The following is a 22,690-nucleotide window of genomic DNA, read 5'->3' as shown; positions in this document are numbered from 1 at the left end:
GCTTGTAGCCCAAGTAAAGTTGTCGTGTGTGTTTGAAATCTGACCGTTGGAACACGTGTTAGTTCCTTAGTGACCCAGGGTCATTTCGGACATATCAGGCCGGGTTGCCTTGTGGCTATAAATAGCCCACCCCCTACACCATAAATTGGTGGCTGCTCAGAGTTAGTTTACGGCTTTTGTCGTTTGAGAGCAACCCACCTTGAAGCCTTTGAGAGAGAGAAATCCTTGTGAGGACAAAGCCCAAACACCCAGAGCCAAAGAGTGTTAGGCATCACTGAAGTCTTTCTGTCTGTGTGACATGAAGACTTATTACACTTGAGGATTGTGTATCCTCCAGCCGGTTAGGCGTCGCGTTCTGAGCATCCAAGAGTCATTGTGGATCGCCGGTGAACGAAGTCTGTGAAGGTTCGGAAGTCTACCTTGAAGACTTACCAGAGTGATTGGGCGAGGACTGTGTGTCCTTAGCTCAAGGGGAATAAGGTGAAGACGCGGTCTTCTGAGTTGAATCTCAGCCTCCCTAACCAGATGTACAGTTGTCACAGCAACTGGAACTGGTCCAACAAATCCTGTGTCTTCAACAAGTGACTGGTTCTATCCTCTAACTCCCCTTACCTTAAGTTTGTCTTCGTGAAGTCATTGCCTGTTTGTCATACCTGTTTGACTTCATTGCTTGACTGCTATCATTGATTGGCTTCATACTATCTTCCATCCTGATCCTTACTACCAAGCTGCTATTAGTCTTTGTACTTTCACACTATTACATACTTGACTATGGCTTGCTTGTTGTAGTTTATCTTCCGCTGCATATCAATTAGGTCATTTCTATTGTTTGTCTTTGAAACTTCCACGTTTTGAAGACTTTGATAAAAATCGCCTATTCACCCCCCCTCTAGTCGATAACTAGCACTTTCATTTTTGCATGATCATGAAGTCTACATTGCATTTGTGGCAAGGCCACCTTCATAATTTTCGTACATGTCGCTCTTAATTCATTGCATATCCCGGTACACCGCCGGAGGCATTCATATATAGTCATATATTGTTCTAGCTTTGAGTTGTAAATCCATAAAAGTGTGATGGTCTTCATTATTAGAGCATTGTCCTAGTGAGGAAAGGATGATGAAGACTATGATTCCCCCACAAGTCGGGATGAGACTTCGGACTTTGCAAAAAGAAAAAAAAGGAGAAAAAAGGCCAAAAAAGGGAAAGGCCAAAGAAAAAAAAGAAAAAAAGAGAAAAAGAAAAAAATAAAATGAGAGAAAAAGAGAGAAGGGACAATGCTACTATCTCTTTTTCCACACGTGTGCTTCAAATTAGCACCATGATCTTCATGATAGAGAGTCTCATATGTTGTCACATTCATATACTAGTGGGAATTTTTCATTATAGAACTTGGCTTGTATATTCCAATGATGGACTTCCTCAAATTGCCCTAGGTCTTCGTGAGCAAGCAAGTTGGATGCACACCCACTTAGTTTCTTTTGTTGAGCTTTCATATATTTATAGCTCTAATGCATCCGAAGCATGGCAATCCCTACTCACTCACATTGATATCTATTAATGGGCATCTCCATAGCCCGTTGATACGCCTAGTTGATGTGAGACTATCTTCTCCCTTTTTTGTCTTCTCCACAACCACCATTCTATTCCACATATAGTGCTATGTCCATGGCTCACGCTCATGTATTGCGTGAAAGTTGAAAAAGTTTGAGATTATAAAGTATGAAACAATTGCTTGGCTTGTCATCGGGGTTGTGCATGATTAAATACTTTGTGTGATGAAGATAGAGCAACAGTCAGACTATATGATTTTGTAGGGATAACTTTCTTTGGCCATGTTATTTTGAGAAGACATGATTACTTTGATTAGTATGCTTGAAGTATCACCATTTTCATGTCAATATGAACTTTTCTTTTGAATCATTTGGATCTAAACATTCATTGCACAATAGAGAAAATTACATTGAGAATTATGCTAGGTAGCATTCCACATCAAAAATTCTGTTTTTATCATTTACCTACTCGAGGACGAGCAGGAATTAAGCTTGGGGATGCTTGATACATCTCCAATGTATCTATAATTTTCGATTGTTCCATGCTATTATATTACCCCTTTTGGATGTTTATGGGCTTTATTTTACACATTTATATCATTTTGGGACTAACCTACTAACCGGAGGCCCAACCCGTATTGTTGTTTTTTTGCCTATTTCAGTATTTCGAAGAAAAGGATATCAAATGGAGTCCAAACGAAATGAAACCTTCAGGAGCGTGAATTTTGGAACGAACGTGTTCCAGAGGACTTGGAGTGCAAGTCAAGAAGCAGTCGAGGCGACCACGAGAGGGTAGGGCGCCCCCCCCCCTATAGGGCGCGCCCCCCTGTCTCGTGGGCCCCTCGGGCGGCCACCGATGTACTTCTTCCTCCTATATAAGCCTACGTACCCCGAAAACTTCCAGGGAGCCAACGAAACACAATTTCCACCACCATAACCTTCTGTATCCGCGAGATCCCATCTTGGAGCCTTCGTCGGCGCTCTGCCAGAGGGGGAATCGACCATGGAGGGCTTCTACATCAACACCATAGCCCCTCCGATGAGTTGTGAGTAGTTTACCACAGACCTTCGGGTCCATACTTATTAGCTAGATGGCTCCTTCTCTCTTTTTGGATCTCAATACAATGTTCTCCCCTTCTCTTGTGGAGATCTATTCGATGTAAACCCTTTTTGCGGTGTGTTTGTCGAGATCCAATGAATTGTGGGTTTATGATCAAGTTTATCTATGAGAAATATTTGAATCTTCTCTGAATTCTTTTTGTGTATGATTGAGTTATCTTTGCAAGTCTCTTGGAATTATCAGTTTGGTTTGGCCTACTAGATTGATCTTTCTTGCCATGGGAGAAGTGCTTAGCTTTGGGTTCAATCTTGCGGTGTCCTTACCCAGTGACAGAAAGGGTTGCAAGGCACGTATTGTATTGTTGCCATCGAGGATAAAAAGATGGGATTTATATCATATTGCATGGGTTTATCCTTCTACATCACGTCATCTTGCTTAATGCGTTACTCTGTTCTTTATGAACTTAATACTCTAGATGCAGGCAGGAGTCGGTCGATGTGTGGAGTAATAGTAGTAGATGGAGGCAGGAGTCGGTCTACTTGTTGCGGACGTGATGCCTATATACATGATCATGCCTAGATAATCTCATAATTATTCCCTTTTCTATCAATTGCTCGACAGTAATTTGTTCACCCACCGTAATACTTATGCTATCTTGAGAGAAGCCTCTAGTGAAACCTATGGCCCCCGGGTCTATCTCTTATCATATTTGCTTCCAATCTACTTTTATTTGCATCTTTACTTTTTTGCATCTATTTTATAAAATACCAAAAATATATTTATGTTATCATACTATCTCTACTAGATCTCACTTTCGCAAGTGGCCATGTAGGGATTGACAACCCCTTTATTGCGTTGGTTGCGAGTTCTTTGTTTGTTTGTGTAGGTGTGTGGGACTCTTGAGGAGCCTCCTACTGGATTGATACCTTGGTTCTCAAAAACTGAGGGAAATACTTACGCTACTATTGCTGCATCACCCTTTCCTCTTCAAGGAAAACCAACGCAAGCTTAGGACGTTGCACGCCCCCTCCCCCTGGGCGCGCCCCCTGCCTCGTGGGCCGCCTGGAGCTCCACATACCTCAAATCCAACTCTATATATTCCGTTTCACGGAGAGAAAAATCAGAGAGGAAGTTTTATCGCGTTTTATGATACGGAGCCGCCGGCAAGCCCTAATCTCTCTCGGGAGGGCTGATCTGGAGTCCGTTCGGGGCTCCGGAGAGGGGGATTCATCGTCGTCGTCATCATCAACCATCCTCCATCACCAATTTCATGATGCTCACCGCCGTGCATGAGTAATTCCATCGTAGGCTTGCTGCACGGTAATGGGTTGGATGAGATTTACCATGTAATCAAGTTAGTTTTGTTAGGGTTTGATCCCTAGTATCCACTATGTTCTGAGATTGGTGTTCCTATGACTTTGCTATGCTTAATGCTTGTCACTAGGGCCCGAGTGCCATGATTTCAGATCTGAGCCTATTATGTTTTAATGAATATATGTGAGTTCTTGATCCTATCTTGCAAGTCTATAGTCACCTATTATGTGTTATGATCCGACAACCCCGAAGTGACAATAATCAGGATACTTCTCGGTGATGACCGTAGTTTGAGGAGTTCATGTATTCACTAATTGCTAATGCTTTGGTCCGATTCTCTATTAAAAGGAGGCCTTAATATCCCTTAGTTTCCATTAGGACCCCGCTGCCACGGGAGGGTAGGACAAAAGATGTCATGCAAGTTCTTTTCCATAAGCACGTATGACTATATTCGAAATACATGCCTACATTACATTGATGAACTGGAGCTAGTTCTATGTCACCCTATGTTATAAATATTACATGAGGAATCGCATCCGACATAATTATCCATCACTGATCCAATGCCTACGAGCTTTTCACATATTGTGCTTTGCTTATTTACTTTACCATTGTTACTGTTACCATAACTATCATACTACTTTGCTACTAAATACCTTGCTGCAGATGCTAAGTTATCCAGGTGTGGTTGAATTGACAACTCAAATGCTAATACTTGAGAATATTCTTTGGCTCCCCTTATGTTGAATCAATAAATTTGGGTTGAATACTCTATCCTCAAAAACTGTTGCGATCCCCTATACTTGTGGGTTATCAAATATCATGATGATTGGCATAAGCAAGTAAGATGCGAATGGATTCAAGTCTAGCAATGGGGGCATATGTCTCACCATAGTCCATATCCATACCTTCGACTTGAGTGTAGCCTTGAGCGACGAGACGAGCCTTGTTGCGTACAACTTGTCTATCTTCATCTTGCTTATTCTGAAACACCCATTTGGTTCCAATGACATTGTGCTTCTCATCGGGCTTTTCAACCAACATCCACACTTGGTTCCTCTCGAAATTGTGTAGCTCTTCATGCATGGAGTTCACCCAATCCGGATCATCAAGAGAATCTTCAACCTTCATAGTTTAAATAATAGAAATGAATGAGTAATATTCACAAAAGTTAGCCAAACGAGTTTTAGAGCGAGTAATTCTCCTGGCTTGAATATCATCATAGATTTGTTCGACGGGGTGATCTCTTGAGACTCTTGCTCAAACTCGTGAGAGCTTTTGTTTGGGTTGGGGTTGGACATCCTCTTCATTGTCTTGTTCTTCTTCTTGTCTTTCTTCATTGTCGTTGGCGTTGTTGTTCTCTCGTGGAGGTGGAGAAGGAGGTCGACGAGGTTCGTCTTGTTGTACATCCTCGTTTCCATCATATTGATGCGTTCCACTTGTGAATGCCTCAAAGTCAACTTGTGGTTCACCTTGGCGTGAAGTTGAGGCTTCTACTTGGATAGACGAGGTACTCTTCTTCACCTCCATTGGGCAAATCTTGCCAATAGACAAATCTTTGTATTGCTTCCGAAGGATCTTTGTCACCTACATCAATTGGAAATTGCTCTAATTGCGAGCCGTTAGATTCATCAAACTTCACATCTACCGTCTCTTCAACCTTTCAGGTGAAATTGTTGTATACACGGTATGTGTGAGAGTTTGAGCCATAACCGAGTAGGAAACCTTCATGAGATTTAGGAGAAAACTACGAATGACGATGCTTATCAAGAATGTATCACTTTGAGCCGAATACCTGAAAGTATCCAACTTGGGGTTTGTTACCGGTGAGAAGCTCGTATGTCGTCTTGCCGAGTAGCTTGTGAAGATATAGGCGATTTGTTGCATGGCAAGCTGCCTCAACCGCTTCCGCCCAAAAGTGTTTTGGGGTCTTGTACTCATCAAGCATCGTTCTCGCCATTTTGATGAGAGTTCGGTTCTTCCTCTAAACAACTCCATTTTGTTGAGGCGTGTACGTAGCCAAGAAATCATGTGAAATCCCTTCTTCGTCAATAAAGGTGTCCACATTGGCGTTCTTGAACTTCGTTCCGTTGTCGCTACGAACCTTCTTGGTCTTCACTTCAACTTGATTTTGGGCCTTCCTAGCGAAGTTCTTGAAGATCTTTTGGACCTGCGATTTATCATCAAGAAAGAACACCCACGTAAATCTTGAAAAATCATCAACAATGACCAATCTGAATGAGTTACCACCTAGACTCTTGTAGGCTTTGGGAATGAAAAGATCCATGTGAAGTAGCTCGAGTGGTATTCTCATGGTCATGATGTTCTTCACGGGATGACTTCGTCCAACTTGTTTTCCTGCTTGGCAAGGACTACAGAGTCTATCCTTGTCAAATATAACATCTTTAACACCAAGGATATGATCACCTTTAATAAGCTTGTCAAGATTTCGCATGCCCACATGACCTAACCGTCTATGCCACAACCAGCCTTTAGAAGATTTGGCAATTAAGCAAGTTCTAGGTTGAGCCTTTTTAGTGAAATCAACAATGTATAGATCACCTCTACGTATGCCGGTAAATACCATATTATGATTATCTCTTCAAAACACTTGGCAATCTACTTCAGTAAATAGGACATTGAAACCAAAATCGGCTATTCTAGATACATAAAGAAAATTATAGCCAAGAGATTCAACGAGCATAACATTTTGTATGGAGCTGTCATGGGAGATGGCCACCTTATTGAGGCCAACCACCTTACCCTTTGAGTTATCATCAAAAGTGACATACTTTCGAGGGCCATCGTTTTCAGCAAGCTCACAAAACATATCCTTGTCTCTGGTCATGTGATCGGTACATCCACTATCAAGAACCCATTTCTTTCCTCCAGCCATGTAGTCGTGTCTCATAGACTCATCGAGATCATAGTCACTATCATCATCCTCATCATAGTATCCATGCTCAACATCATCTTGTGATTGATCATTTCCTAGAGAGAGTGATTCATTAGTTTTGTGATCATGACAATGTGCATCTCTATGATTCTAATGACTTCGGAAATGATGTTGCTAATGATTCCAACATCTCCTTTGGCACACATAAGGTCATGAAGCTCAAATAGACAATCACCAAACTTAGGATCATTAGGACTCATCTTATTCAAAGCAATAGACTTGTGAAGAATCTCATCTAAGTTTTTCAAGGAACAGTTTGGAAATTGTTCCTCAAGGAATCTCCATATAGTGTAAGCACATTCAAGAGTTGGCAAGCAAGCAATCAAATTTCTAGGTAATCCTCTAGTGATAAGATTGATAGTTCTAAGATTGTGAATCATGTCAAGAGACTCGTCAGGGGTAGGATGCAAGGGGTCAACAAGGGGCGCACAAGGGGTAGTAATGTACTTGTTCAAGTGATATTCACTGAAAATCTCAAGCATCTCATTTTTCCAAGCATTATAGAACTCACCACCAAGCATAGGCACTCTACGTCTAATACTCCCAATCGTAGACTCATCCATCTTCCTCCAATGGTGTTTAAACCAAAGCAATGGAGACCAAAGCTCTAATACCAATTGCAAGGATCAAGAAGAGGTGTCTAGAGGGGGGTGATTAGACCCTCAACAAGTAAAGGGGCCGTTTTTAAGATTTTCAACTTAAGATTGGAGATTAGCACAATTTCAAGCATTCAAAATACATTTCAAGCAAGCATGGCAATAGTATATGAGCAGCGGAAAGTAAAGCATGCAACTTGCAAGAAAGTAAAGGGATGGGATTGGAGTGTGCAAACGCAATTGGAGACACGGAGATTTTTGGCGTGGTTCCGATAGGTGGTGATATCGTACATCCACATTGGTGGAGACTTCAACCCACGAAGGGTAACGGTTGCGCGAGTCCATGGAGGGCTCCATCCACGAAGGGTCCACGAATAAGCAACCTTGTCTATCCCACCATGGCCATCGCCCATGAAGGACTTGCCTCACTTGGGTAGATCTTCACGAAGTAGGCGATCTCCTTGCCCTTACAAACTCCTTGGTTCAACTCCACAATCTTGACGGAGGCTCCCAAGTGACACCTAACCAATCTAGGAGACACCACTCTCCAAAAGGTAATAGATGGTGTGTTGATGATGAACTCCTTGCTCTTGTGCTTCAAATGATAGTCTCCCCAACACTCAACTCTCTCTCATAGATTTGGATATGGCGAAAAGATGACTTGATGGAAAGCAACTTGGGGAAGGCTAGAGATCAAGATTCTTGTGGTTGGATTGGAATGTCTTGGTCTCAACACATGAGTAGGTGGTTCTGTCTCAGAAAATGAGTAGTGGAAGTGTAGGCACGTTCTGATGGCTCTCCCACAAATGGAGAAGGGGGTGGAGGGGTATAATAGCTTCCACACAAAATCTAGCCATTACACACAATTTACCAAACTTGGTGCGACTGAATAGTGAAACTCGGTCAGACCGATATGGTTCAAAATGTGAATGTTAGAGTTTTCGGTGGGACCGACAAGGTCAACTCGGTGAGACTAATGTGCTAGGGTTAGGGCAAAACCTCATCTTGAGGAGAACGATTGCATGAACTCAGTGAGACTGATTTTAGCAATAAGCAAACAGAGACTTGGTCAAGCAAACTCAGTGGGACCGACGGCATATCTCGGTGAGACCGTAATAACTACAATAAGTAACAGAGAGTTTGCAGGGCCATCTCGATGAGACCGAGATCCACTGATTAGGGTTTCTGGCAGTGGCTATGTCAAGTGAACTCGGTGGCGCCGAATAGATCAAATCGGTGGGGCCGAGTTTGACTTTAGGTTTAGGACATATGTGGAAATGAGAAAGTGGTTGAGGGCTTTTGGACCATATCACTAAGCATTTTGAGCAAGCAAGCCATTAAGCAACACCTAATTCCCTTTTAATAGTATTGGCTTTTCCTATGTACTCAATGTGATCTTGGATCACTAAAATGAAAATGTAGAGTCTTGAGCTTTTGCCAATGTTTGTCCTTAGCATCTTGAAGGGGTTCCACATCCTCTTTTCCTACCACTTCACTGTTGAACTCATCTGAAACATACTAGATAGAAGTATTAGTCCAACAAGAGATATGTTGACATTAATTACCAAAATCACCCTGGGAGCACTTGTGCTTTCATCTACTGTAGAGCCCGTGGGACTGGGGGTACCCAAGCCCGTCTACCTGCGGCCTAGTACGCGACGCCTGCCAAAGGACCCAAGGGACAGTCCACTAGCCAACTTCATGAGCAAGACCCTCGCGAGGCCATCACTTTGCGAGGCACGCATCAGCAAGCACCCAAGGCAGAAAGGAGGCACCACCTGGAGCCTCGCGAGGCAGTCTCCCGAGGCGTCGCAAAGGCGGGCTAGTCAAGGACCATTCGACTGGTTGCGTGGCCTCGCGTCTTCACGTGGGTGACAAACACAACGACGAGCGAAGCCAGAGGAGCACCAGCAGGCGCGGATGAGGAGGCTTTCCTATTTCGTGCTAAGGGAGCAAGGCCAGATGCTAGTTCCCAAAGAAATCCCCAAAGGTGGCCAGATCGGTGCTAGAGGACCAAGACAGTGGGTGCGCTAGGACGGAGGTCATCACCGAGCCCACCGGTATGTCATGGACGGTAGCTTTGCAGACGAAGACCAACTTTTGTCAGGATAGACTGCGCCCCTGTCCCCCTTCAAACTGGTTGTTGTGTGGCAACCCTTCCCGCCAATGTTTCCGGGGGAAGAGGACCAAGGCTAGTATAAAAGAGGGCAGGGTGTCATCGTAATGAAAGCGGATGACTCTCACTCCCCATGCCTCTTGTACTTTGATTCGGCCTCACGAGAGCAATCCAACCGTCAAGCAGGAGTAGGGTCTTACACAACAAGGTGGCCCAAACCTGGGTAAACTGCCATGTCCACAGTCGCCCGCGCTCTCACACCCTTGTCATAGCCTCTCCGTAGTTGAAGCGGAAAGGAGTAGGGCGTGAAGAATGAGCGCACCCCAGTGTTCGAACCTCAGGGTCCCCGGAGCCCCGATTCTGACACTTCTGATTCTTGCTAAATATAAGTGGAACATTTTAGCATGGAATATATCCAGGATTTGATGATTTGCTAGCCCTTCTACAACGTTCACCTAACTCACACTGGTGTGAGTAGTCGTCTTTGGTCTATGGGTCCATAACAATAGTTAGATGGCAATCTCTCCCTTGTTCTTTAATACAATTAACACATGATTGTAATCCATATGATGTAATTTTGTGGTGTGTTTGTTTTGGTGATGAATTGTCACTTTATGATCAGATCTATACATGTTTTATTCATGGATTAGTATGAATTCACATAATTTATGGATGTATGCACTCTCCAATCTATTAGTCTTGCACTGGTCATGTTTAGATGAATGATCTCCAAGAGGGAGTTGTATATGTTAGATGGGTTCAATCTTACAAGTAATCTACCGCAGTGATAGAAAGTGGGAAATACTTGTACTATATTGTTCTCATTAAGGAGAAAAAGTTAGTTAAGTAGTTGTCCTGGTGATGAGCCTGGGGTAAAGGCAATGTATTACCTGCATCATGCCATCATGCCTAATGCAACACTCTACATTACTTGATACTTTGAGGTGCATACCTTTGAGATGCATATCAAATAGCAGGTTTGGGGTAAACAATTAGCTATATATGCAGTTGGATTATAGTCTATAGATGCACAAACGTGATGACTATATGCAATTATATCATTTATGATCATAGTTATACAAAGTGCAATTCAATATATACGCAACCGTATTTTTTCACCACGCCGTGTTATGTTTATGGAGAGATGCCACGAGTAGAATTATGGATCTCGATCCATCCCTATTGCTTTCAACCTCGATCGGTACCCTTTTGTTTTTGTTTACAAGTCGAACTTTTATTTCTTTGCTGCAATTATCATTTTCTACCACAAGTTACACTAATCTTTATAACACTAGCAAGACTAGTGCGACTGTCAACCACTGGTTTCGTTGGGACCAAGACAAGTATTGTAGTTGTGTGCAAGTACTGATCATTGACTGTTGTTCAAGTGCTTCTGCTAGTTTGACAAACCTTAAGATCATCCACTTGAGAGAAACTGTTTCTTGCCTACAATCCTTTGCACTCGCGGGTCCAACAAATTCTTATATTAGAGAAAACAATGCTCAAAAGGATAGGTGTCCAAACTGAGGAATCTTAGTCATTGTGGGTAGCCCTATCCCGCTCTTCAATGATTAATACCAGCGAGATGTCTATACGTCGCCAATTCCCTAGGGCAAGAGGGTATGAGAGGAAAATGCGGGCAACATGCTCGAGTTGGTGATTACACCGACGATAATCAGTTGTAAACGCACGGGAAAGGTTTGCTTTGGAGTTTAACCTGTTGTAGATTAGAAACCATCCAAAGATTTTCTCTTTGATGCAACTGTATAGCCCAAATCAGATCAACATTAGCAAGAAAAAAATCCCTCTTCTAGCGTTAAAAGGTTATATGCATACTTGGTGGAGAAGGGTAGCCCCGGTCGAGGAAGCGCTCATCATTCTTGTCAATAAGGTGAAAATCCTACAGCAAGGATAACAGAACATGCAACTCCATGAAAATCATGTAAGCCTTTGTATAAACGACCAAACATTTTGATCCCAAACTCACCAACGCAGACATTTGGCTCCTACGTGCAACTGCACCAGATAAACAACAACTGCACCAAAAAGTTTTAAAACAATAACAAACATCATCGAGTCTCACTCATGATTTTTTGTGAAAAATGAAATCCGTAGTGCTCTGGAAAAAGAAAAGACAAAACCGATGCTCAAAAAAGAACATTTCGGAGGTCCGTTTTTATCTTTTCGCCTACAACATCGTGTTTCTTCATGAAAACACATGCGAGTACAACACTCGACCATGTTTGTTAAAATTTTAGAATTATTTATATTTTTGCTATTTTTTAGATTTTCATGTTCATTTGAATGCATGTGTTGTCCATTGTAGCATTTTCACCAACTTTTTCGACAAAGAAAATATATGAATATCGTAAAGATACCAATTAGAAGAAAAAAGGCACGACCACGGTGATCAATCACTAGCATCAGCAACACTCTAACCACCAACAAGAACAACACACCCGGACTAAAAAGAAGGTTCTCCAAATGCAATGCCTCCAAAAAGAAAACAATGCACAAGTGTTGGCATTGCCCAATCAAAGATCTTGAGTTTTCACTCCGGAGAAAATCCGAGTTCACACAAAAAGAATGCCTTCAACAAGGCCATTTGACAGGTACAACTAATAAAGGCCAGATCTTGGATTCCCTGGGAATTGAGACTCGGTACTCGAGGAGCACCACAAAAAATGCAGTCCTCGAGTGTTGCCTCCCTCGTTTGCCGAGGCCGTTGTTGCACCAAATATCTGGCACACAGTCTTCATCGCATTCAATACACCCTTCCACCAAAGCTTCAAGACCTCCAATCGCAGTTGTCATGAATTTCTCCACCTCTATCAATGCCTTGGGAATCTTGACTTAGACATGTTTCATGACATCGACAAGAAAGTGAAGCATCGCGATGCGCCCTCTTAAGGCCGTGTTGGCTGATAATATGAGCGCGCGCGACCGAAGCCTTTTCGATCAAGATATCCAGGGCGAAATACGCCAATCCATATAGATCTCCGACAAGGAAGACCGAAACTCGTCAGCGGCTAGATCCAAGAGGTTGACATCCAGCAGAAAGACGACTTGACGGAAAAAGAGGCTAAGGGATAAATCTATTTCTCCGACAAGTATTTTCAGATGGATAGAGTATAATACAAATTTGATATTTGCTATTATTATTTTCGGCCAATAATCATATGCTAAGGGCATTTCTAACCAAACCCCTAAAAGTTAAGGGAGTATCTCACAGAGGAAAGTTAGTGGAAGAAAACTTTACTCCACTAAGGGTGGCCGCACCTAACCGATCCCCTATACTTGGTGGAGTAAAAGCAAAATTGTGTAGATTTTGTGTCCTAGCCACATGAACTTCAAACGTTCACAATATATATCTTAAAGCATTCAAATTAAAACATGCATAGCATAACCTTCATAACATAAAGTTTCATCGTCGTGTTTTTCAAATTAAAACATGCAAAATTCATTGAAAAAGACATCACTTCAAACACAATGTTTGATCCAAAATCACCACAAACATAGCATTTAAATCATCACCACCATCCTCTTTGTGATTGTAGTTGGCGGTGCGTGACCTTGACCGCTGGATGCTAAGAACTCGGTCGTGTTCATCTCCGCACTATGACAATGAAACAAAGAAACTACATCACCATCGACTACAAAGAATCACCGATTGGCTACAAACAATCACCATGGCCGAGAAATTTATTTTTACCTTGTAGGCATTTCGTCGAGCACTTGGGCGGCCGCGATGCTTGTTGCCGGCTGCGGCCGCCGCCCGCGCTGGAGCAGTGGCCATAGGGGGCGCCGGAGTAGCTGCATGAGGCGTCGGTCACGGACAAGGCGTCGTTATGTCCTTCTTCATCTTCTTCGCGGCCGCCTCAGCGAGCGCCGCCGCCGCCGCCGTTGGCTTTCGAGCTCGTTTAGCTCCGGCGGGAGCGGCGGGAAGGCGGTGGGCCATTGCTGGAGAGGCAGTGGCCACCCCGGAGGCCATTGTGGCGATTGGAGGAGGAGCTTGAACTCGGTGTGTTTTTTTCATTCCCAGCCTTTTCTTCCGCACGGGCAGCGGCGTGTGGGTGATTTTCGACGGTGAAAACCGGCAGGGTGAGGAAAGGGTCTGGCCTATCCATTCCGGCCGGATGTGGAGGACAACTTTTACTCCACTATACATTATCGAATTTATCCTCCTTCACGGTCTTATTGTGGATTCGGTTAGAAACGCGCTAAGTGACGTGCACTTTTGGGGGCGAAGACTACGTTTGGCAGCATAGTATTCGGAGAATACGTTTATCACTAAGAGTGAGCAAAAGTGGTGAGTACATGAATTACTGATCGGCCAAAATAAATTAAATAAAGTAAACGTCGTCTGTTCCAAGGAGAAGCGGGCAGATCACCTTTGGGTTCACGCATCTTCAACGGAGACGAGCGCCTGCACCACCGCGCTCATGCTCGGCCGCCTGTTCCTCTCCTCCTCCAAGCACGACAAGGCAACACCAACCACCACCTTCACCTGCGCGCGGTTAAAGTCGCCGGCGAGCCGGTCATCCACAAGATCTTCCATGCTGCCGGAATGCACCTTCTCGGCCACAGTCTTGGCCACGGCCCTAACATCCGTATTCTGGTCGCCGTCCGCCACCCTGACCCCTTTTACCAGCTCCAGCAGCACCACGCCGAAGCTGTACACGTCGACCTTGTCGCTGATGGCCAGGCTCGACACCCATTCCGGCGCCATGTAACCCCTCGTCCCCCTGATCCGCCCCGACGGGTTCGCCTCCCGCCCTGCGCGAGAGGCGGACCCCTCGGGGCGGCGGTCCAGCAGCTTGGCGAGCCCGAAGTCGGTGATCTTGGGCTCCAGATCACGGTCCAGCAATATGTTCTCCGGTTTCATGTCGCAGTGGATGATCCACTCGAGGCACTCGCTGTGCAGATAGGCGAGGCCCCTCGCCACGCCGACGGCGATCCGGAACCGCTGGCTCCACCCGAGGACCTCGTGGTCGCCACCGTCGCCGTCTTCGTCCAACAACAACATCGTGGCGAGCGAGCCGTTCTCGATGAACTCGGAGACGAGGATGCGGTGCTTGCCCTGGGAGCAGCAGCCGATGATCCTCACCAGGTTCATGTGGTAGATCCTGCCGATCACGCTCAGCTCCGCCTGGAACTCCTCCTCCCCGTGGGAGCGGCTCACGCTCGTCGTAAGCGCCTTGACGGCCACGACCCGGCCGTCGTCGAGAACGCCCCTGTACACCACTCCAGACCCGCCGCGGCCGATCTCGTCGGCGAAGTTCCCCGTGGCCTTCTTGATCGCCGCGTAGCTGTACCTCTGAAAACTCGTGGTGAGGAGGATGAGTCTGTAGCCTTCGTCCATGGGGTACACCGGAGAGGACCGCGTGAACAGTCCCCTCCTGGAGAAGAGCAGGCAGCCGAGCCCGATGACAACGGCTTCCACGACGAGCAGCGCCGACAGGAACCCGTACAGGTACGGCCACACCGGTTTTCCCGCGGCGTCAAGGACGTGCTTGCGTGACAAGGCGGTGGCGTTGAGGAGGACCTCTTGAGCGGCGCGGTCGCCGCAGCCGGTGATGTTCTCCTCAAGGATGGCAAGGCCGCCGTGTACGTGCGTTTGCCATTGGTGGACGTGGAACTCCGGGACGACGAAGTCTACCGGGACCTTGATGTACACCGTCCCCGGCAAGCCGGGGAACGTCCTGCCGTTGAAGAGGACGCTTTTGAGGTAGCACTCCATGTTGGCCTTGTGCTGGAACGCGACGCATGCGCAGCTGGTGCGGCACCTCCTGGCGCACTTCGCCAACGGCATGATCTCGCCGTCGTTGAGGTCGTAGCCCCAGAAGTCGGAGTGCGGCAGTGCCATCAGCTTCGTCGGCGTCCGCGTCGGCTTCCCGCACTGGTGCTGCCGGAAAGTCGGCCGGCACCCTCTGGTCCAGTCGCCGGGGTCGGTCCGCTCGTGCCCCGGCGCGCAGGCGCACGAAGGCGCCGGCGCGTAGAGGCACACCGCGTTGGCGCCGCACACGCCGTGGATGGTGCAGGGGTTGCGGAACGCCATCCACGACACCGCCCACGTCCCCGTCGCCGCGTCCAGGCTGTACGCCCTGAGGTTGCCGTCCGCGTCGAGCGTGAGCCTCCTCCGGACACCGGCGGTGGCGAGGTCGGCCGCCTGGAAGTTGGCGTTGTCGCTGGAGAGGAAGTTGCCGAGCGCGTCCATGGCGGCCTCGCGGGTGAAGTTGTAGATCCTGCGGTTGTTGGCGACGTAGTTGTTGTAGGGGTTGGGCCAGTAGATGCTGGAGAAGTTGCCGTTGTCGTAGAAGAGGGAGAGCATGGCGTAGTCGCTGAACCCGAGGCTGTAGTAGCCGGAGGAGAGCAGCCTGCCGTCGCGCGAGGAAACCAGGCGAGTCGTCGCGGTGAGACGCTGCGTCGGCAGCAGCGTGTCCGTGGGGAAGTGGAAGCTCTGCCACAGCGCTCTCCCGTCGGCGTCCACCACGACGAGGTTGCCGGTGTCGCGGAGCCGGGCGCGCGAGGCCGTCGGGGCGCCGGCCACGGTGGAGTTCCACACCGGCTCGCCGTCGTAGTCAGTGAGGATGAGCGCGCCGCCGCGCTTATCTAGCGTGAGGCGCGAGCCCTTGCTGTGGACAGGACGCGTGCGGTCGGCGGTCCAGACGACGGAGCGTTCCTTGGCGCGCGTGAACCAGACGGAGAAGGTGAAAACGGTGGGGGAGACGCGGTAGAAGCCGCAGGCGAAGGTGCCGCCCGGCGAGCGCAGGAAGTCGGTGGCATAGTCCTCGACGGCGATGGAGGCGCCCCGGGTGAGGCTCTCGCGCGCCGCCGCGACGGCTGGCGGGCAGGGGAGCAACAAGCTCAAACCACAGACAGTGATCAAAAGCCCCAGGACGAAGGGTCTCATCGATCGTAGCATCACTGGAATGTTGTTGATTTGGACAGGTCAGTGAATATCACTGTTCATATGTAGTAGAGGAATCAGGTCAAGTCAACAGGTTTATTTTATGCATCAACGGCGATCCAGGAAGATGAGATGGAATTCCTTGGGAGGTAATTAAGCATCGTGTAATAAACTAGTGCTCACTGGAGGTTCCGTTGCTGTGATCTGATTATTGTATAAGCATCACGAGGAGTTTAGTCGGTCGGTTTGGTTGAATCTGACTGGAACTCTGATGCTTGAGCTCAAAGAAAGCTGACGAGCAAAGATTGGCTTTTCACACCACTTGTCCAGTTGTCCTGTCCATGGTTCTGCGGCAACAGTGTACTATAATGCACTGGTGGTTATATAAGCAAAAGTTAATCTCAGTCAGCTCTTGGTTTGATGATCTGTAGCGCTGACTCTCTAGACAAAATGGTCTAGATAATCTCACTGTATGGACACCATACAATATACACAAGGTGGTGCCTTGCGGGCTCGGCACATCAGCCAATGGAAAAGCTGCACGCAATTTCAGTTCTGGGACACCTTGCAAAACCGCGGTGAGTCAATGGATCGTCATCAGTAGAGAATAGCTGACATATACTTCGCAATCAGTTGACCAATCAACACAGTGTAATGCAATGGTAACCACCTCAGGCATCCTTGCTTAATCATCATCTACTAGTAAATTAATTACGCTACAGTACAATGTCGACACAACCCGGAGGCAAACACTTGCTTTCTTTACTTACTTTTCTCTAAAATAAGTATGATTTCGTTTACTTTGTATGTGTGTGTGCGTGCGCACGAGCACAGGCGTCTGGTATGCTTACTGTGTAGTCACACTCTTGGCCAGATTCCTTGGCTGGTCGACATCGAATCCACGGAGAACAGTAAGGTGGTATGCGAGCAACTGAATCAAGAAAAGGAAATGAAGCTCGTCGGTAAATAAAATCAAGATAGTAGCACAAAGGACAACAGAGGTTTTGGGATATGATTGGCACCAAACCTGCAACGGAATTATGTTGATCACTGGCTGTAGACAATCAGCGACCTCTGGAACTTGAATTACCCTGCAGGATGCACTAGGACCAACGGCGGAGATGTCACCTTCGGAGCACATTATGATCAGACGCCCCTTGCGAGAAAGGAGCTGCTGAATCACCGACTTCTGCTTGCTGCAAGAGGAGGATGAGAAGGAGATCAGTACCAAGATGATCACCAAAAATAGATCTACCTCTGTGAAAGCACTTACCTGAAGCACGAGTCGCGTGTCGCGATGACGATGATGGGAAGATTTTCATCCACCAGTGCTAGTGGCCCGTGCTTCATCTCGCCAGCAAGCATGCCTTCGCTGTGCATCAGTGCGACCTCCTTCACTTTGAGAGCACCCTCTAAGGCAGTGGCATAGTTATAACCTCTTCCAAACACAAGGAGTGACTCTGAGTCGATTAGTGAAGATGCGAGATCCTTCATTTCAGCATCAAGCTTGAGAACTTCACTGACATGGCCTGCATCGTAAAATAATACTTCACACATTGTTTCAAATCGTGATTGTGAAACGACACTTTGTTTGACTACATGGTAGGTCGTTGATCCAATTTTTCATACTTGGAAGACTTGAAAGACCAGTGATTATAGACTCCCTTCTAGGTTGAGTGGATAACTGATCAGATCCAATAGCCAAGGCTATCATCGCCATGACTACTATTTGACTTGTATAAGCCTGCAAGATTGCCAGATACTGTTATGTTAGGAAGAAATGCCTGAATTTTGGTAAAGTACTGCAAGGTGAACATGTACTGAAACCTGCCTTGGTGCTGGCAACACCAATCTCGCAACCAGCATTGATATGAATTCCACAATGTGTTTTTCTTGACAGTGTGCTCCCCACTGTATTTGTAACACCAACACAAAGTGCTCCCTTTTCTAGTGCATACTCAAGAGCTAGGAGGGTGTCTGCTGTCTCCCCTGACTGGCTCACAAAAACTGCAGTGTCCTCTCTGTAGATGGGGCCTTGTCTGTCCAGCAAGTCACTTGCAACCTCCATTGTCACAGGAATACCTACGGTGCAAGGAGTACTAGCTAAATAATTATTGCACTAGTGATATAAAAAAACATATCATGAGAAACAATTGGACAAACCGATTAGACTTACCGGTAAGTTCTTCTACAAAAGGCCGTGCAGCTAAGGCAGCGTTATAACTAGTACCACAGCCAATAAAGATTACTCTTCTACTGCGTCTAAGTGTTTTGAGGTGTTCCTTTAGTCCGCCTAAAACAACTCCACTATCCTTTAGTCTACCTCTCATTGTTGTTGTCAGTGAATGTGGCTGTTCATGGATTTCTTTTTGCATGAAGTGGTCATAGCTTCCTTTCTTTATTTGCTCGACTTCCATCTCCAGAACAGACAATGCTCGTTGCACAGATGCTGGCTTCTCTTTTTCCTTGTCAAACTTAAGGATAGACACACTACCATCCTGCAGTGTCCACATTGTTACAACTTGGGTAAGATGTCAAGTATAACACTTGTGGAAAAAACAACAGAATTGCTGCACATAGTGTGTTTTCGTCATCCCTTTTCCAGTAAAGGGAAGAAGCACAGTAAGAAAATACAGTTGATGTCTAGCTAGCTGTACAGTTTTCGGTTTCGTTTTCCCCTTAACTTTTTTGGCTTTGTTGTTTCTTCTTTGTTGAGGGCAGGCCTGGCGCAGTGGTGAAGTCCTCCCCACTTGTGCCAAGAGGTCCTGGGTTCGAACCAGCCTCTCTGCATTGCACTTTGCAGGGGTAAGACTAGGTTCCTATAATCCCTCCCCAGACCCCACCTTGAGTGGGAGCTTCTATGCACTGGGTCTGTCCTTTTGTTTCTTCTTTGTTTTGGCTAGCCTAGGGTGCTTTCGGATTTTTTTAGTTCCTTCGGATGTGTAACTCTTGTGCCATCTTAAGGCTTCCTTCTAGTGCAAAATGGCCACATTTGGGTGCGTGTCCGAGAAATAAAAATGAATTACCATAGACTAAGGCAGTGAATTATCAATTATATTTCTCAGGCGTGATAGTTGGCATGTGTCGCAAAAAGGTGTGGCAAATGTAGGCAAACTTAGTATATGAACCAGATATGCCCTAAACAGCATGCAAATAAAAATAGCACCGATGAACAGTAATAAACTAAGGCCCAGATAAGATGGATACTGCAGAGCATGCTGATTAGAAATAAAGGTGGACAAAATAAAACAGAAACACATGCAGACTAACAGATGAAGCAATTAAGTAATGAGCAAAGAAGTACCTTAATATGAATAATTTCATTGTCTTCAATAGCCAAATAATTCTTGGTGTGCTCTACAATAGCACATAAATCACTGGAGAAGAAGAACTCCCTGGGGTTTCCATTTGTTGTCAGGGATTTGACATTCTGAAATGACTTCGCGCTGTTTTGATCACTTACTTCCTAATTATACAGAGATAACAGGCATGATTTGTGTAACTATAAAATAAAGAGTTCAGCACAAGATTAGGGGCATTATGTGATCCATAAGACTGCAAAATAACCAATAACAGATAGGCATATCATTGCGAAAACGATTAGGCGATGAGACTGATTACTTGTATGCCATAACCAAACTCTCTAGAAGTTCAATCTGCTACCAATTAGTATCTACTGCTCAGAAAATACTGGATCATGTGGAACAAAAGAGTCACTACATCGAGTATTTGACTGCAGACCTATGACGAGTTTGAGCTAAAACAACAATTATAGGTCATGTGCCATGAAAAAGGTAAAATTGAATATTGTGTCAGTAATGTACAGCTCTACTTAGCAGGTGGCGACAAGCATGGTACAGATACAAAAAAAGTAGCATCGCATCATTACATGAAATGTCCACTTATACTGCACATCTTAGAAAGCTTATTAACCTTTAATAACAAACATCATTGGCCAGAGCACAGCATATACTCTTGCACAAAACAGAAACCCAGTTTGTTGTTGGAATGAAGCAAGTGGAACCAAATGAAAATATCAAAAATGGACATTTAAGTTAATTTTGCACTTAGATTTCAACATTATGTTTGCTTTAGTTGAATATATCTAATAGTTAAAAGTAAATATATAAGGATGTTGTTTGCTTACATTGACACCAAGTATCAGCGTGCTGCCTCGTTTGCATGCAATCAGCTCATTGGGATAGTGTGGACTTTTAAAGATAAGTGCATAGGCTCCTTCAAGCTGCCTCATGACTTCCATAACAACTTGGCTAAATGTCATATCACCTGAGAAAATAAACAAAATCTCAAAACAGCCTTAACTAGAACTAACACAGAGCTCAGTCAACAATGATTTATTCTGTAATACTATGATAAGTGCTCTTGCACTAAAGTACGTCCCCTGCCACGTTCAGGGCAATGTATTGCCAAAATAGTTTCCTGGTGACCACCAATAGTATAACAGGTGTATACGTTATTTCCAAATTTGCTTCCTATGTGGCAGCACAGTATACTTCTCCAAAGGAACTATGGAAAAAATGATCCAGATAAAGAACAAGCGGTTTATCTTGTCACAATTTGCTACGACAACAATATTACATCTTATAGAGCATAATACCTTCGCCATCACAAGCCTGGTCAAAAACAAACTTTGCTAGCTTAGGGATGACTTCTGTGTCGGTATCAGACTCAAAGGTGAACCCGTGTCGAATCAGTGTCTCTTTCAGAATCTGGACAGATACACCAAATGTCAAGTTAGAATAGAAATTATCACGTGTTACCATATGATGCCACATTGAGTCGTGCTTGAACCATAGGTCTTTGATAAGCATATTATCATGTTTTAATGTCTCACATTATGTATTGCAATTCCACCAAAAGCTTTTGCAATATGGCGCAAACAACCCCACCAAGGAGATTCTTTGAAACAACAAGATTAATTCTCTTGAAAATGCACATGCAAAGGAAGATAAGGAGAGGTCCATTTGGAGGGATCAGAACATGAGACTTTAGCACAAGGAGCGACTTATTATAGTCTCCACTGGCATAAGTTCATAGCTGCATGTGCATTCTACAACTGCGAAGATAACAAGGTTCAAATACTACACAAAAGAATTCTATATGCAATATCACAGAACAGAGTAAGCAGACCTCATAGTTTGTGATAATTCCATTGTGGACGACCAAGAACTCATCACCGGCCCCAGAGGATTGGGGGTGGCTGTTCTTTGGGGCAGGCACGCCGTGCGTAGCCCACCTGGTGTGAGCAATTCCAGCGTGAATGGGAAATGTGGCGTCTAGGTTCACACCCTTCTCATCAACCTCTAGAAGTCAGACGCCAAACAACCTTAAAAGTTAGACTAATTGGGTAAGTTTTAACTTCTCTTAAAAAAACCACCAAGGCAAATGGGGAAAATGCATACAGTAAAATTATTTGGAAACAACAGAAGCAAGGAATTTAAGGGACGAATTGCATAAAGAGTTGACGAGCGGTATGGCCTGATAAACCCCTATACTTCATCCAACCGGTTTAATCTCATTTGGAACTACGAGGCTCCAGAATTATGCAGTTTGGAATTTTAATATCAGCCCCCAAAATGGGTACACGACATCCACGATCCTTCATTTTTCTCCCAAATACTCACCGGAGTAGACGGATCGCACGAGGTTATCGATCTTTCCCTCCTGGCGGAACACAAGTGGCGGCGCCCCCGCGTACGCCGCCGCGGAACCAGGCGGCGGGAGGTCCGTGTCGAGGGCTATGCCGGAGGAGTCGTAGCCTCGGTACTCCAGGCGGCGGAGGCCGTTGAGGAGGACCTCGAGGACATACCGTCGATCCCGCGGCGCACAGTAGTTGAGGTAGGCGAAGATCCCGCACATGGCGGGCGGCGGGTCTTCTAGAAGCTTCTGGAAGGCCGCGTGCTTGCGCGGGCGAAGACGATGTTCGAGGTGGAGGATACAGTAGAAGGCGGCGTATTTTAGGTGGGAGCACAATGTACGTCTTTTCTTGTCGAATACGTGTTTGTCGACTCGACTATACGAGCAAACTTAAGTTACTCTGTAACCATATCAAAAAATGTGCACAGGATTATCAAAGGCTTCCTATCTAGCCAACTAATCACATCCAGCAATCCGAATCACATAAGAGTTTGCCACACAAACCAATGTGAGCCTGCCCATGCATA

General features: G+C 45.6%; 2 protein-coding genes across 2 annotated transcripts; both read right to left on the bottom strand.

The window, feature by feature from the left end:
* Positions 1-13,899: 13,899 nt before the first annotated feature.
* On the bottom strand, positions 13,900-16,508 carry LOC119292604 (putative receptor protein kinase ZmPK1). The gene has a single exon (XM_037571389.1). The coding sequence runs from the start codon at positions 16,506-16,508 to the stop codon at positions 13,995-13,997; it is 2,514 nt and encodes an 837-aa protein (XP_037427286.1). The 3' UTR covers positions 13,900-13,994.
* Positions 16,509-17,096: 588 nt separating this feature from the next.
* Positions 17,097-22,601, bottom strand: LOC119295608 (glutamine--fructose-6-phosphate aminotransferase [isomerizing] 2-like). The gene is made up of 11 exons (XM_037574046.1): positions 22,151-22,601; positions 21,657-21,829; positions 21,124-21,235; positions 20,653-20,792; positions 19,810-19,971; positions 18,682-19,003; positions 18,337-18,587; positions 18,135-18,249; positions 17,779-18,034; positions 17,533-17,701; positions 17,097-17,436 (listed from the first exon to the last, which is right to left on the bottom strand). Exons 1-11 carry the CDS (start codon positions 22,383-22,385, stop codon positions 17,353-17,355), a joined length of 2,019 nt encoding a protein of 672 aa, XP_037429943.1. The 5' UTR covers positions 22,386-22,601; the 3' UTR covers positions 17,097-17,352.
* Positions 22,602-22,690: the final 89 nt, after the last annotated feature.

Source organism: Triticum dicoccoides, chromosome 4B (genome assembly GCF_002162155.2).
Source record: "Triticum dicoccoides isolate Atlit2015 ecotype Zavitan chromosome 4B, WEW_v2.0, whole genome shotgun sequence".
Classification (NCBI taxonomy): Eukaryota; Viridiplantae; Streptophyta; class Magnoliopsida; order Poales; family Poaceae; genus Triticum; species Triticum dicoccoides.
This window is presented reverse-complemented; position numbering and strand designations above follow the sequence as displayed.